Source organism: Caretta caretta, chromosome 3, assembly GCF_965140235.1.
Source record: "Caretta caretta isolate rCarCar2 chromosome 3, rCarCar1.hap1, whole genome shotgun sequence".
Lineage (NCBI taxonomy): Eukaryota > Metazoa > Chordata > Testudines > Cheloniidae > Caretta > Caretta caretta.
This window is the reverse complement of record NC_134208.1, coordinates 74,560,027-74,575,159: the sequence shown is the minus strand read 5'-3', so window position 1 is coordinate 74,575,159 and position 15,133 is coordinate 74,560,027. Positions and strand designations below refer to the sequence as shown.

At 40.0% G+C, this 15,133-nt stretch overlaps 1 protein-coding gene across 4 annotated transcripts in view; it reads left to right on the top strand.

Moving 5' to 3' along the window:
* The window catches only part of MMS22L (MMS22 like, DNA repair protein), a 139,205-nt gene that overhangs the window by 49,246 nt on the left and 74,826 nt on the right, over positions 1–15,133 (top strand). For 3 of the 4 annotated variants that reach the window (XM_048844953.2, XM_075126590.1, XM_075126591.1), the window contains 3 exons: positions 2,384–2,503; positions 2,937–3,163; positions 5,620–6,129. In XM_048844953.2, coding sequence (XP_048700910.2) covers positions 2,384–2,503; positions 2,937–3,163; positions 5,620–6,129 — 857 coding nt within the window. The remainder of the gene's footprint in view (positions 1–2,383; positions 2,504–2,936; positions 3,164–5,619; positions 6,130–15,133) is intronic. The other variant, XM_048844954.2, reaches the window with a different exon arrangement.

The following is a 15,133-nucleotide window of genomic DNA, read 5'->3' as shown; positions in this document are numbered from 1 at the left end:
TGATGGGAACCCCACCCTGAAAGAAATCTTTCCTGAAGCCCCTCTTCGGGCCTTCAAAGAACCACTCCAGCCTCTCCAAGCTCATCACCAGAAGCAAGCTCCCCACAGACCAACCCACCAGCTCAATGTGACATCAGACCCTGCCAGAGCAACAGATGCAAAAACTGCAGACATATCTGCACTGCTACGGTGATCAACACCCTCCACAGCACACCTTTCAAGATCATAGATCCTATACATGCTTATTACAAAATGTGGTGTGCACCTCATCCAGTGCACTGAATGCCCCATTAACAACTGTGTGGGTGAAGCCAGACAATCACTATGCTCTTGAATGAACTCTCACAGAACAATGAGAAAAGACAAAAACACCATATCACCATATCAGGAACCTATCCTTGCAACAAAGCCCGTTGCCAACTGTGCCCACATATCTATTCAGGGGACACCATCAAAGGGCCTAATAACATCAGCCACGCTATCAGAGGCTCGTTCACCTGCACATCCACCAATGTGATATATGCCATCATGTGCCAGCAATGCCCCTCTGCCATGTACATTGGTCAAACTGGACAGTCTCTACGTAAAAGAATAAATGGACACAAATCAGATGTCAAGAATTATAACATTCATAAACCAGTCGGAGAACACTTCAATCTCTCTGGTCACGCAATCACAGACATGAAGGTCGCTATCTTACAACAAAAAAACTTCAAATCCAGACTCCAGCGAGAAACTGCTGAATTGGAATTCATTTGCAAATTGGATACTATTAATTTAGGCTTAAATAGAGACTGGGAGTGGCTAAGTCATTATGCAAGGTAGCCTATTTCCCCTTGTTTTTTCCTATCTCCCCCCCCCCCCCCAACGTTCTGGTTAAACTTGGATTTATGCTGGAAATGGCCCACCTTGATTATCATGCACATTGTAAGGAGAGTGGTCAGTTTGGATGAGCTATTGCCAGCAGGAGAGTGAGTTTGTGTGTGTGGGGGGGGAGAAAACCTGGATTTGTGCTGGAAATGGCCCACCTTGATTATCATGCACATTGTAGGGAGAGTGATCACTTTGGATGAGCTATTACCAGCAGGAGAGTGAGTTTGTGTGTGTGGTTTTTGGAGGGGGGTGGGGGGGTGAGAAAACCTGGATTTGTGCTGGAAATGGCCCTCCTTGATTATCATACACATTTTAAAGAGAGTGGTCACTTTGGATGGGCTATTACCAGCAGGAGAATGAGTTTGTGTGTGTGTGGGGGGGGGCGGAGGGTGAGAAAACCTGGATTTGTGCTGGAAATGGCCCAACTTGATGATCACTTTAGATAAGCTATTACCAGCAGGAGAGTGGGGTGGGAGGAGGTATTGTTTCATGGTCTCTGTGTATATAATGTCTTCTGCAGTTTCCACAGTATGCATCCGATGAAGTGAGCTGTAGCTCACGAAAGCTCATGCTCAAATAAATGGGTTAGTCTCTAAGGTGCCACAAGTACTCCTTTTCTTTTTGCGAATACAGACTAACATGGCTGTTACTCTGGAACCATATCACCTGTGGTTGAACACTTTTTTTTTTTTTTTTTCTTCACAAAACAACCATTCTACATCTGACCTCTCAGTTCTCATTCTAAAAAGGAAATCTGCACAACACCTTCAGAAGATAAGCCTGAGAGCTTAAATTCATAACTTTACTAGACACAAAATCTTGGACTGAATAGAGATGTTGTTGCAACAATCTGTAACCCACTAACAAGATCCTGGCCCTCTCCCTCTCCCCCCAGCTACCTCCCTTTTTTCTCTCTCCCTTCCTTTCCTCTCTGTGACTGGAGGGGTGTTAACGGGCCACTTCACCTTGAATAGCCCCTTGAAATATGTGTTAAGTACTTATGTTAAACAATCTGTTCCACCTTGTTTTTAGCTGTAATACTGTGAGTACATTCCCAGACCTGTTTCACAGTAGCAGCCTTGTTAGTCTGTATTGGCAAAAAGAAAAGGAGCACTTGTGGCACCTTAGAGACTAACCAATTTATTTGACCATAAGCTTTCGTGAGCTACAGCTCACTTCATCGGATGCTGTAGCTCACGAAAGCTTATTCCCAGATCTGAAGATGAGCTCTTTGTAAGCTCCAAAGCACGTCTCTTTCACCAACAGAAGCTAGTCTAATAAAGGATATTACTTCACTCACCTTGTCTCTCTGACAATGCCTGTATTTGTCAAGTATTATTTTCTAGCTCACTGCTCATAATAGTGAATACTTTTACTCAAAAGTATATGACTAGAAATAATATTTATACAATAAGGTTGTCAGCAGTCTGGAAGTCTTGAAGTTATTTGTAATCTAGGTGGGTTTTTTTTATTAACAAAATCTTTTCGTTTATTTTTTTTTTTTTATAAGGCTGCTGTATTAGAGGAACAGATACGAATGCATCTTCAGTGCTGTTTGACTCTGTGTAGCTTCTGGGACTTGAATCTACCTACTGTCACCATACTCTGGGAGTATTACAGCAAGAATCTGGTTAGTGAATGTATATGTGAAAAACTAGAGAGTTACAAGTGAGCACCCCTCTATCTGAGAAATTACCTTATGCTCTGAACTGCGTGAAATAGCAGTCACATTTGTGAAAAAGTTCTAATCCATTTTAGCTCAACATGGGTTGAAATGTCCCATCAATTGCTACCATGAAAGAAAAAATATTCTTTTTGAAAATCTGAATTTCTAGATATTGCAGATGTCATGGGGGAAGTTTGGGGATGCGTTAACCTTCATTATCATTTGTGCTCATGCCTGAGAAAAGTGAGATTTCCTAAAGAAGTTCTGTATACAGTAACAGTGTGTTTTGTTCTGGGTGGAAGTAGTGACATGAAGATGCCCTTTTGTTGTTTGTATGAAGGAATTTACATAGTTATTTAGCACTTAATGTTCTTTCCTGCCTTTATTTTTCTTCCAGAATAGTTCCTTCACCATTCCATGGCTTGGTCTGAAGGGTCTGGCAAGTGTTAGTAAAACTCCTTTGTCTATGCTCAAATTGGTGAAAAACTGCTGTTCTGACCAGCAGAGCCCTGACCTGTATAAGTCCAGCAACAGTTACCTAATTTTTCTCTGTATTTTGGCACGAATGATGAAAGAAGCAATGGAGAACAATGTAACCCACCCTTGGAAACAAATTAAAGGAAGGTATGGTAATCTTTTAACTTGGTATGTACCGTATACCAGTGGTTCTAATAAAAAAGGAGTACTTGTGGCACCTTAGAGACTAACCCATTTATTTGAGCATGAGCTTTCATGAGCTACAGCTCACTTCATCGGATGCATCCGATGAAGTGAGCTGTAGCTCACGAAAGCTCATGCTCAAATAAATGGGTTAGTCTCTAAGGTGCCACAAGTACTCCTTTTCTTTTTGCGAATACAGACTAACACGGCTGTTACTCTGAAACCTGTGGTTCTAATAATATCCTTTTTTTCTCTTTTTATTCATAGCCATTTCAACTTTTCCACTTTTGAAGTTTTCTTTTTTGTGAGGTTTTAGTTTTGTTACTTTGTGAGTTTTGAAATATGGCAATAACCATAACGTAATAATTAGGTTGTGTAAAGACACATGAAAAATAGTTAACTGAAACATTAGTTTTTCTAATTTAATATACGTGTGTGTGAACTTGCAAATCTTGTATTTTAAGAAGAACGACAACTTCTGCTGATCAGTGAATGTACTGTAACTTTTCAGATGACTTGCATTTACAATGGTTTAACCTGTAAACAAGTAGTTTTTCACTTCAGACCACAACTAAATTGATTAGTATTGTTATTGGGTGTAGCTAACTATTAGATTAAGTTCTGGGTGTTTATGCAATATCTTTATTAAGATTTTACTGGAATACAGTACATTTATTACTAGAAAGGAAAGTTACCTTGTTTATTACAATACAAAGCTATACATATCACATTTCTGTGTTTCTCTTGTTATATTCAAAAAAGTTTAGGGGTTTTAAAAAATGCTCCCATGACCACGTTTGCTGAATCAATGTCTTGTTTTATTTAGTAATTTTAATTAACCAGTTTGTTTTATTGAAATGAAATTATACTTAATATTTCTCTTATTTTAACTTGCTTTTTTAATTCCTTAATTTAAGAGGGGGAAAATTATTGATAATCAACATCATGTGCAAGTCTGCTCAACCAGCATTCATCATTCCAACCTTGAATAAGTCAATTATACAAGTAACAAAATTTTAACAGCCTACAGCTATGATTTTGGGATGAACTCTGCTTTCGGCAGCTAACTAAGCATTAACTGGTGCATGAAAAACATAAATGCCTGTCAGTAGTAATTAACTACTAAACAACATTAATGGGATTTGCTATAATTTTTGGTGGCTAGATTTTAAAACCTCAACACCATTTCTAACTATTTTTCCAGGTGAAAGGATAGGCAGAAGTTAGTGTTTATGGGGGTTAACTATTGTGTGTAGAACTGGTCATAAATGGAGGGTGAAGAGTATACCATATTTTTTAACCACACACAGTAAAAATTTGGACAAACCATACTGAGTCCTTTGTTCCCTCATATCTTAAGAAAAATATGGTAAAATTTCTTTAGAGTTCAGTCTAGCAGTCTCCACGTTAAAGGGCACTTATGCGAAAGCTTAGGGATTCTTGACATACATTAAGAATACATAAATACAGGATATGCAAAGTAACAGCACTTCTTCTTGCTACTTTGCCACATATTATGTGACCAGTGTATCCTAAAGCCCCCCATCACACTTTCCCACTAAATAGAAATTGCACTCTCCAGTGCCTCTGCCTTCTGTCAGTGTCCTCTCAAACAGGAAGGGCATTGCAGTCTACACAAATGAGTGTGTTTGGGTCATTCCAGACTTTTGGGAAGAGGGGGCGAGCCCTTTCTGAAGAAGAAGGGTGCCAATAGAGAATGCTGTGACAACAGTCCCTGAACCTTCCCCCGACCCCTTTTATAACAAGGGGGATCAAGCACAAAGGTCTGGTCACAGCTGTGGCAGTGTAGCATAGGAGAAGAGGTATTTTCTCATGTATGGTGGTCTCAAGCCATTGTGGGCTTTTTAAGTCAAAACAAACATCTTAAACTCCACCTGAAAACCAGTCAGCATCCAGTGCAGAATCTGGAGCACTAGTAACACATGCTGCAACTGAGAGGCCCCAGTGAATATGCAGGTTGATGGCTCTGTACCAGCTTAAGTTGATGGTGTTTTGTTCAGTTCTGAAAGGGGGAAAGGTATGAAGGAAACCATCTGAGCCAAAGCATTGTTCCAGTAGTACTGACTAATCTCCTAATCTTTCTGCTAGAGGTGAGGTGCTTGCATCAACAGTAGTTGACATGGGGAGAAAGGTTAGGTTTCACCATGGGTTGGAAATCCTTTGGCATGCACCCTGGATTGGGAAAAAGAAGGGAAGAAATTAGCTTGTTCCAGTAGCAAACAGATTAAAAGGATGCGGGAGAGAAGAAAAAATTTAAAATGGAGAAGAATTGCTTATAGTAAGTGTGTGGAGCTAGAGTAAAGGTGTAAAATGGGACTAATACAGCTCTTCAAGGAGATGGAAAGACACATACTTTAACATAATTTAAACTTTTTTGTGTTGTTTTTTTTAATATGTAGAATTTATTCCAAGTTCCATCAGAAAAGAATGCGAGAGCTGACAGAGGTGGGGCTGCAGAACTTCTTTAATCTTTTCCTTGTGTTAGCGGCTGTTGCAGAGACAGAGGACATTGCAAGTCGGGTGTTGGATCTCCTGGATTTTCTCAGCCCAACCTCCATCAGCACTGCTCAGAGAGCTCTCATTTGGAAAGGCTACTTTGCCTTCCTTTTGATGTACATTGAGAAGAACATGGACATCAGCGTTCTAGCTAAGAAACTTTCACATGCTTTCTGTGAAAAGGCAAAGGAATTTTTGGTAACCAAGAATGACCACACACACAAACAAAATCTATGGACACCACTCTCCACTTACATTGATGGTGTCCAGGAAGTGTTTGAGACCAGCTGCTACTTGAACCTTTCCCAGGAAAAGTTGTTGAACGATGGATTTAGTATGCTGCTCCCGGCTTGTCGAGGAATTGAACTCACCATGGTCCTAAACTTCTTGCAGGTGGTTCTGTCCAGACTCAAGTAAGTTATTCAGATAAATCATGAACACAGACTGGTATCTTGCTTTGTGTTTGTCACTAAATTGTAGTCGTTGAACCAATAAGAGGTGACGCCATTTTAGATTTGGTATTGGTGAGTAGTGAGGACCTCATAGAAGAACTGGTGGTAAGGAACAACCTTGGTTCACGTGATCATGCTAATTCAGTTTAAACTAAATGGAAGGATAATCAAAAATAGATCTTCAACTAGGGTCCTTGATTTCTAAAGGACTAACTTAAAAAAATTAAGTGAATTAGTTAGGGAAGTGGACTGGGCCAAAGAACTCAAGGATCTGAATGTGAAGGATGCTTGGAATTACTTTAAGTCAAAGTTACAGAAACTATCTGAAGGTTGCATCCCAGGCCAGGGGAAAAAATTCGTAGGGAAGGGTTACAGACCAACCTGGAGAGCAAGCATCTCAACTAGGTGATTAAGAGAAAGCAGAAAGCCAACAAGGAATGAAAGATGGGATAGATCTGCAAGGAAAGCTACCTCTTGGAGGTCAGAAGGTGTAAGGATAAAGTGAGAACTGTCAGAAGTCAAGCAGAGTTGGACCTTGCAAAGAGAATTTCTATAGGGAAAAGTTGTATAGTCATATAAACAAAAAGAAAACAAGGAAAGAAGAAGTGGGACCACTAACTACCGAGGGTGGGGTAGAGTTTAAAGGTAATCTAGGCATGGCCTAACCCCTACACAAATACTTTACCTCCATTTTTAATTAGGCTAATGAAGAGCTTAGAGGTAGTGGCAGAGTGGCTAATGGGAATGAGGATATGGAGGTAAAAATGACCACATCTGAGGTGAAGGTCAAACTCAAACAGCTTAATGGGACTAAATTGGGAGGTCCAGATAATCTCCATCCAAGAATATTAAAGGTACTGGCACATGAAATTGCAAGCTCAATAGCAAGGATTTTTAATGAATCTGTAAACTCGGAGGCTGTACTCTATGACCTGGAGAATTGCTAATATAGTTCCTATTTTTAAGGAATGGGAAAAAAGGGATCCTGGAGACTACAGGCATGTTAGTTTGACCTCAACTGTATGCAAGGTCTTGGAACAAATTTTGAAAGAGAAAGTAGATAAGGACATAGAGGTGAACAATAATTTGAGATAAAATAAACATGGTTTTACAACAGGTAGATCATGCCAGACCAGCCTGATCTCCTTCTTTGAGAAGACAACTGATTTTTTTTAGAGAAAGGAAATGCAGCAGATCTAATCTACCTGGATTTAAGTAAGGCATTTGATACAGTTCCACATGGGAAATTATTAGTTAAACTGGAGAAGATGGGGATTACTATGAGAATTGAAAGGTGGGTAAGGGGAGACTACAACGGGTCATACTGAGAGGTGAACTGTCAGGCTGGAGGGAGGTTACTAATGGAGTTACTCAGGGATTGATCTTGGGACCAATCTTATTTAACATTTTTATTACCAACATTGGCACAAAAAGTTGGGAGTATGCTAATAAAATTTGTGGATGACACAAAGTTTGGTCATATTGCCAAGGAGGACTGGAATATCAATACAAAATGATCTGGATGATCTTGTGAATTGCAGTAATAGGAAATTTAATAGTGCAAAATGCAAGGTCATGCATTTAGGGCCTAACAAAAATTTTTGCTATAAACTGGGAACATATGAGTTGGAAGTGACAAAGGAAGAGAAAGACCTGGGTGTATTTGTTGATAACAGGATGACTATGAGCCACCAATGTGATGCGGCTGTGAAAAAGGCTAATGCAGTCCCAGTAGAGACAGGGAAGTGTTAGTACCATTATACAAGGCACTGGTGAGACCTCATCTGGAATACCTTATGCAGTTCTGGTCTCCCATGTTTAAGAAAGATGAATTTAAACGGTTACAGGTGCTGAGAAGGGCTACTAGGATGATCCAAGGAATAGAAAACCTACTTTATGAGAGTTTTCAGAGTAGCAGCCGTGTTAGTCTGTATTCGCAAAAAGAAAAGGAGTACTTGTGACACCTTAGAGACTAACAAATTTATTTGAGTCTCTAAGGTGCCACAAGTACTCCTTTTCTTTTTACTTTATGAGAGGAGATTCAAAGAGCTTGGCTTGTTTAGCCTGACCTGCAGTTATCCCTACTAATCCATCCCTCCTGGAAGCATTGATAGCTTTCCAAACCGAAAACAGTTTGGAATGGTCAAACTAAAAACCAGAAACTCCCCAGCTGTGGGGAACAATCCTGAGCTGGTAGAGGGGAGGTGGAAAATGTGACCAAAGAGGATTGCTCTCTATAAATACATCAGAGGGATAAATACCAGGGAGGGAGAGGAATTATTTAAGTTAAGCACCAGTGTTAACACAAGAACAAATGGATATAAATGGGCCATCAACAAATTTAGGCTTGAAATTCAGATGAAGGTTTCTAACTATCGGACGAGTGAAATTTTGGAAAAGCCTTTCAAGGGGAGCAGTGGGAGCACAAAACTTAACTGGTTTCAAGACTGAGCTAGATAAGTTTATGGAGGGGATGGTATGATGAGTCTGCCTAAAATGGCATGTAGCTGATCTGCAAATGCTAACAGCAAATATCTCAAATGGCTGGTGATGGGACACTACTTGGGGAGGGCTCCTGATTTACTGCAGAAAATTCTTTCCCACGTGTTTGGCTGGTGGGTCTTGCCCACAGGCTCAGGGGTTTAAGTGATCACCATATTTGGGGTTGGGAAGGAATTTTCCCCCAGGTCAGATTGGCAGAGATCCCTGGGCAGTTTTCACCTTCCTCTACAGCATGGGGCCTGAGTCACTTGATGGTTTAAATTAGTGTTAATGGTGGATTCTCTGGAACTTGAAGGTTTTAAACCATGATTTGAGGACCTCAGTAACTCAACCAGAGGTTAGGGGTCTGTTACAGGAGTGGGTGGTGAGTTTCTGTGTCCTGCAATGTGCGGGAGGTCATACTAGATGATCATGATGGTCCCTGCTGGCCTTAAAGTCTATGAGTCTATAATGTATTAACTTCTCCATAAAACAGAACAAAACTGAAGAGGTAGCTCTGCAGGATTTTGAATTACATACTAAATTCTGAATTTCAATCCACAAATCTCTCTTTAGAAAATCTTTCTCTGCTGTTTCAATCCTGAGGTGTGAGATCCCAGATATTTTTCTTTGCTATGAATTGATGCCATTGTAGGCCAAATTATTTATTTTCCATTTTCTTGGACAGCATTGTGAGTAAAACTGAATTTCTCTGGCTTTTGACCTCTTTTAAAATTATAACCTCTACTCAGTTAGTAATGTTTAATTATATATTGCACACTCTTCTCTAATTTTCCAGTCATATTTTTTCACCTAGGCATTCATGCAACAGTGCACCAGGTAAGTACCTAGTTAGAAATAAACACAGAAAATGGAGTCAAAAAGTGTCTGATGGAAAGAAGGAAATCCTATTTTATCACTAAATAATCAATTTTGCTTTGATTTATTGGTGTAGTTTCCAACATCCAAATTGCCCTTCCTGCAATAAACATTTCTGTCTACTAATTCACTTTGCAGGTAGTCCTTCAGTTTAAAGCCAAAACTGCTTTAGGAGGGCTGAAAAAACATTTCCCCCATAATTCCACTGCAAGCCATAATAAGACAGTTATTGATCTGCCACTACATGAGACCTGTGAGGTTGAGATCTGTGGAGGAGGGGCAGTGAGAAGTGCACATTATGGATAGTGAGAAAAAATTGACCTGCATGTAAGATCTCTGTTTAGCTGGGGTACTTTGTTACTGTCTAGATAGTTTGCCTGCAGCTGTCAATAGCTTATAAATCCAAAGTCAACTGCTTTTCAGGCAGCCTTTGAAAAAAGATAAAGTGCAGCTGATTTATTAGAAAGGTTTTCTCATTTCTGTTCAGCTGAGCTTATGTACTGGAATACATTAGAGACTTCCAAAATATTGTGTGTATTAACCAAAAGAGAAAACTATCCTCTGTGAGGAAGGTGAACCTCCTTTCCCCACTTTGCCCTGGCCAATCTGGCAATGGGAGAAAATCCTTCCCAGTCCTCGAGAAAGGAGTGGCTATTGCCCCCCAGCGGATCCTGACCAAACCTGGTCTTTCACCATTTCCAAGGCGGGGAAGATAGGTGCTACTCCACTTGGTCTGGATATGAGAGAGGGCTTTTCCCTCACGCTTTACCCCCCTATGTACTCTCCCCGCCCTTCTAGTCAGGTCACCTGGGGAGATGTGTCCTTTACCTCTTAAAGAGGTATACCCCTTCCCCTGGCTAGCCAGACAACTGCCTCCCTGCTTAAGGTGTGGAATGGTCATTCTTCAAGCAATCTCATTGGAGTACTTGAGGAATAAGGTACTTCTCAACATAAGAAACGGTATCAGTGTCTTGCCCCCAGTCCTCCTGTGCTTCAGTTTCTCCATATGTAAAATGGAGCTGATGATACCTACTTAGCTACTTCACAGGGATGTTGTGAGGCATGCTTCATTAATTTTTGCAGATCATTTTGATATCCTCAGGTGGAAGGTGCAAGAGAAATGTAAAATATTGATGGAGCTTCTCTCCTATGCTTAATGGGTGCCCTAAAAATAAATAAGATAGATTAACACCCTTCCATTCATGGGAGGAAAATAACATTAAAAACTAAATGGTAATTACTTAGCCCAGTCTGAATACTATACCACTATATATCTTTGCATCTCTGTGTGCCAAGCAGAGGTTAACCAGATTGATGGTACTCATTCTTGGCTGCATCTCTGGCTTTGAAAAGAATGAAATGACTTGCTGTAGCAATCTCTCCTGTTTTGAAATCCAGGTGGGAATAAGATAGCAGACCTTGCATAAATGTAATTTTTCTGTACACTGTACTGTGTAATAGTTTTATAACTGTATGACAGAGAATTTACAGGTAGGAAGGAAGTGAGATCACTGATTAAAGAGAGAAGCGGCTCCCTCTAGGCTGTTAGGAAATAATAACTTCATATGCCACTTTCTGTTAACCCAAGATGATGGCTCACAGGAGCATTCTTTATTGCTGATTAAGTAGCATTATGAAAATAGTGACTTGATTATGTTAAGCAAATGCTTCACTATTTAAAGCTGAGAATATCAAATAGTTTTAGCAATCCCCTTTAACTTATCTCATTGCATTTCTGGAATCACATTTCTGATTTCCCAATTACTTCTATTTGAGGTTATTGTAAACCTGGCAATCTTTCATTTGCAGAGTGGGGTGTAGCCAAAAGCTGTACTTTACTTATAGCCATTCATGCTGCTGCGGTTAAAGGTCTGTCAGCATTTCCATTCTAAACCTTTATTTTCAAGGGTTTGTATCATCACTATGAAAATTTGCTCGAGGCTAAACCTTGTATACAAGGTCCTGTAAGAGTGCTCATTTTCTTTTTTCCTTAAATAGGAGTTGGAAAGCAGATACTCCTTTTTTGCACTATTGCCTCTAATTTTCTTTTTTCAATTGAAGCTTTGCAGGCTTTTCCATATTGTGCTGTCCACTAGAAAAGTAACAGGAACACTAGAGTTTCCTGTCTATCTGTGGAAGATAGTATTAAAGTGGCAGGCTCTTCCACATATATCAATATTTTCTTCTTCTATTTTGGGGGGTTTAAGAATATTAAATATGATGAGTATTGTGTGTGTGGAGGGGGAATGGCTATGTTTCTGTTAGTAATTAACTTTTGATCTGTTGTGATTAGGATGCCCCAGGTAGAATAAAGAAAAGGAGTACTTGTGGAACCTTAGAGACTAAGGTTTTGGCCAAAAGCTTATGCTCAAATAAATTTGTTAGTCTCTAAGGTGCCACAAGTACTCCTTTTCTTTTTGTGAATACAGACTAACACGGCTGCTACTCTGAAACCAGGTAGAATACTTGTTGGTACAGCACCTAGCACAAAGGGGTCCTGGTCCATGAGTGCATCTCACAGAACAAGAACTTGGTATTGATTGTGGGATGAGGGTGGAATTGTGAGGCTGTAATTCATATAAGTTAAGGAAAAAAATAGAGTACATTAAATTAAAAAATGTGCTGATGAAGCCTTCCTGTATTTATTTGAGACATACCTCACCAACCTTGTCTCTCTAAAGTTTGTGTTAGGTATGGAAATATCTTTTATTGGACCCGCTTCTGTTGGTGAAAGAGACATGCTTTTGAGATGCACAGGGCTCTTCTTCAGGTCACAAACATTAACTTTTCCCCTTTTTTTCCCACAACACTGTCAAAATATCTTTTTCTTTAAAAAAAAATCCCATGCAGCATGCATATTTATATTCATAATGGTGCCCACCAACTCAACACATCCAAGTGTCCTGCATAATTTAAAAAACAAACAAACAAACAAACATTACCAAGGAAATAGTCTTTAAAACAGGATCTGACGGAACTCCATTCCTTGCTGTTAAAATAAAGAACAGAGTGAGTTAGAGGCCTAAAACTTACTGAATGTATGTTCTGGTGTCTATGCACAAGGAACACATTCCGGAGGCAGAAGCCCTCAGCTGTCATACATAGTGGAATAATTTTAAATATTTTAAAATTTCTTTATTTGATGAGATTTCATCTCCTTGGTCACGATGCATCACTTTATGGTGAGCATTGTATTCTCATTATCTCATCTTTGTGTTTTACTTTGTGCCTCATGTAACAACTGAGATGTGTGATTATGATACAACAGTGCTTGTCCTATCATAATACAAATGCTGCATTCTAATACTCTTTGCTTAGAATAAGAGACTGTTGCTACTGATTCCCAGGAAAGACTTGATGATAATCACCAACCAAATAAAATAATATATAACCCACATGATTCTTTATAATTGTACATGATTTGAAAATGTGTATGCCAATTTCTCGTGCTCTGGTAAAGTGGCAGGAATCAGAAATGTTACAGAAAACCTCAGTGCACAAATTTCATAGGTTAGTTTATTATGGCACTGTAACCTTTTGCACATACGTGTACAGTTGTCCCTTTGCCACAACTATTTGGTGTCACTGGTAGATGCCTTGTCAATATTCCTACATACTGTATAACCTGTGTAAACTTTCAAATGTATCACGATTTCCACTAATGTCTCAGAAGATGGGTTTTCATTTGCATGGCTTTGGAGTGGAGGGCAGCCAGTAACACTGGCAACACCATTTCCCAGGCTAGTGCCAGCTGTTTTTCAGGCAGCACTGGGCCCTTATAGGATGGAGGATTGAGACTTGCACCACCGCAGCCATCCCCTGCCCAGCAGACTTTTGTCTGTTGGGGGACCAGTGACCTGGTTTATGCCAGAAAAAAGCTATCTTAAACTGGGATGAATCTTGGCCTGTATTTTATTAAGGAGACGGTAAAAATAGAACGCGGTCATCATGGCAACTGGACGATGCACAAGGTTAGAAACTTTGGCTCCCACTTTACCTCACACCATATACTGATCCCTTTGTCACCATCCTCCTTTGTTCTGTCCATTCTCTTTTTGTCTCTGTCCTTTCCCCCACCCCCTACTCTCCCCTGCTTCTGTTCCTAATAGCTCTGATGCGCCTCACCTTTCCCACACTCATTAGAAGGCTGCATTATGCTGAGAGTGCCTGCTGCCACACAAAGCAGTACTAAAATCTGGAACCAGAGAAGTGCAGGGTAGAGTAGCTGCTGCCTGAGTCTGCAGCCCTGTATAGATTAAATGCTTATGCAGCCACCTTCATTGTGTGCCACAACAGGAGCAGGAAGGGGGCGGTGCGCGGTTTTCAAGGAGTCATATGCTGTTTCAGGAGCCACTAGTCATCACCTTTGCTCCCTGTGACTTTGTGTATGGGTTGATCTGGGTCCTGTGGCTTAACCTACCCTCACTGAACTCTGCCTGGGTCCCCCTGCGCTAGTCTGGTACCCTCACATAGGGAAAACTCTGAGGTAGAGGATAACAAAACAAACTAGTGTGATCCAACGGAATATGGAAAAATGGTGGAGAAATTTAGACTATAATGCACTATTTTGTTTTGGGGATAGTAGTAGTTTTTGGAGGTTTAAGCCAAATTCTGGCTAATTTTTTTTTAAAAGGTGTATGGGGGGAAATGGTGCATACAGATCGTGTAATTGTGTGCACACATTTCTGCGTGCATGCAAAAAAGCAGATCTTTGGTATGAGCCTTTGTTGTCTCCTTCAGAAATGTAAGCCCTAGAAGTTATTTGAACTGCTTTTGTTGTTGTTGTTTTTTTAATTAAACAGCCATCACAGCATCATTCAAAACAGAAGACACTGCAACAATGAAGGATACTCTTAATAGAGGATATATACAAAATGTCTGTTTTTCTCTACCTAATTTAAGCAACTATGGGTGGTTGGTTGGCTGTAGATCAATGGTTCGTTGTGGGCTTTGCTGAGATCGCCCAGATCTCTTCAAGCTTTAGGTAAAATTGAGCAGTATTAATGCAGACGCCACTGGTCAGTGTGCTAATTCACAGTGATGCACAGTTATGTAGGCCCTGAGCCAAAGGAAACAGTGCTCGAGTTATGTATTTTCTTAATATAAATGTATTTTGGACTGATAAGGCTTTAGTTGCGTGCTTTTTTGTCTTAATCTCTTTACCGTTCTACGAATACCAGTCAGGTACAGATGTCTGTCTCTTTAATTAAAGTTACCTTACTATTTGGGCTGTAGCCAAAATAACAAATCTCTACAATTAGTTATATTGTAGTGTACTATAACCCTTTAGGTTGAATGAGAAATTCACAATGGGAATGGTAAACCAACATATTTTTGCTATAGAAATATGTACTCGTTTGTGCGGTTTTTGTATCGTGCTTTGCCATCCAAATGCCCTGTTGGAAGCATTCTGAGCCCAGGGGGAATGTCTCTCCCCACTCCCTGTAATCATACAAGTCAGGATAAATAGGCTCTTGAAGAGAATAGAAAAGTATTTTTTCCCTTCCTAGGTGGTTTTCAGTGTTAGTCTTTGTAAAATATATTTTTCTAATGCTGAACTTTTGAAAATTGTAGTGAGAAAAGACCCTCAGCCATTTTAGAATGG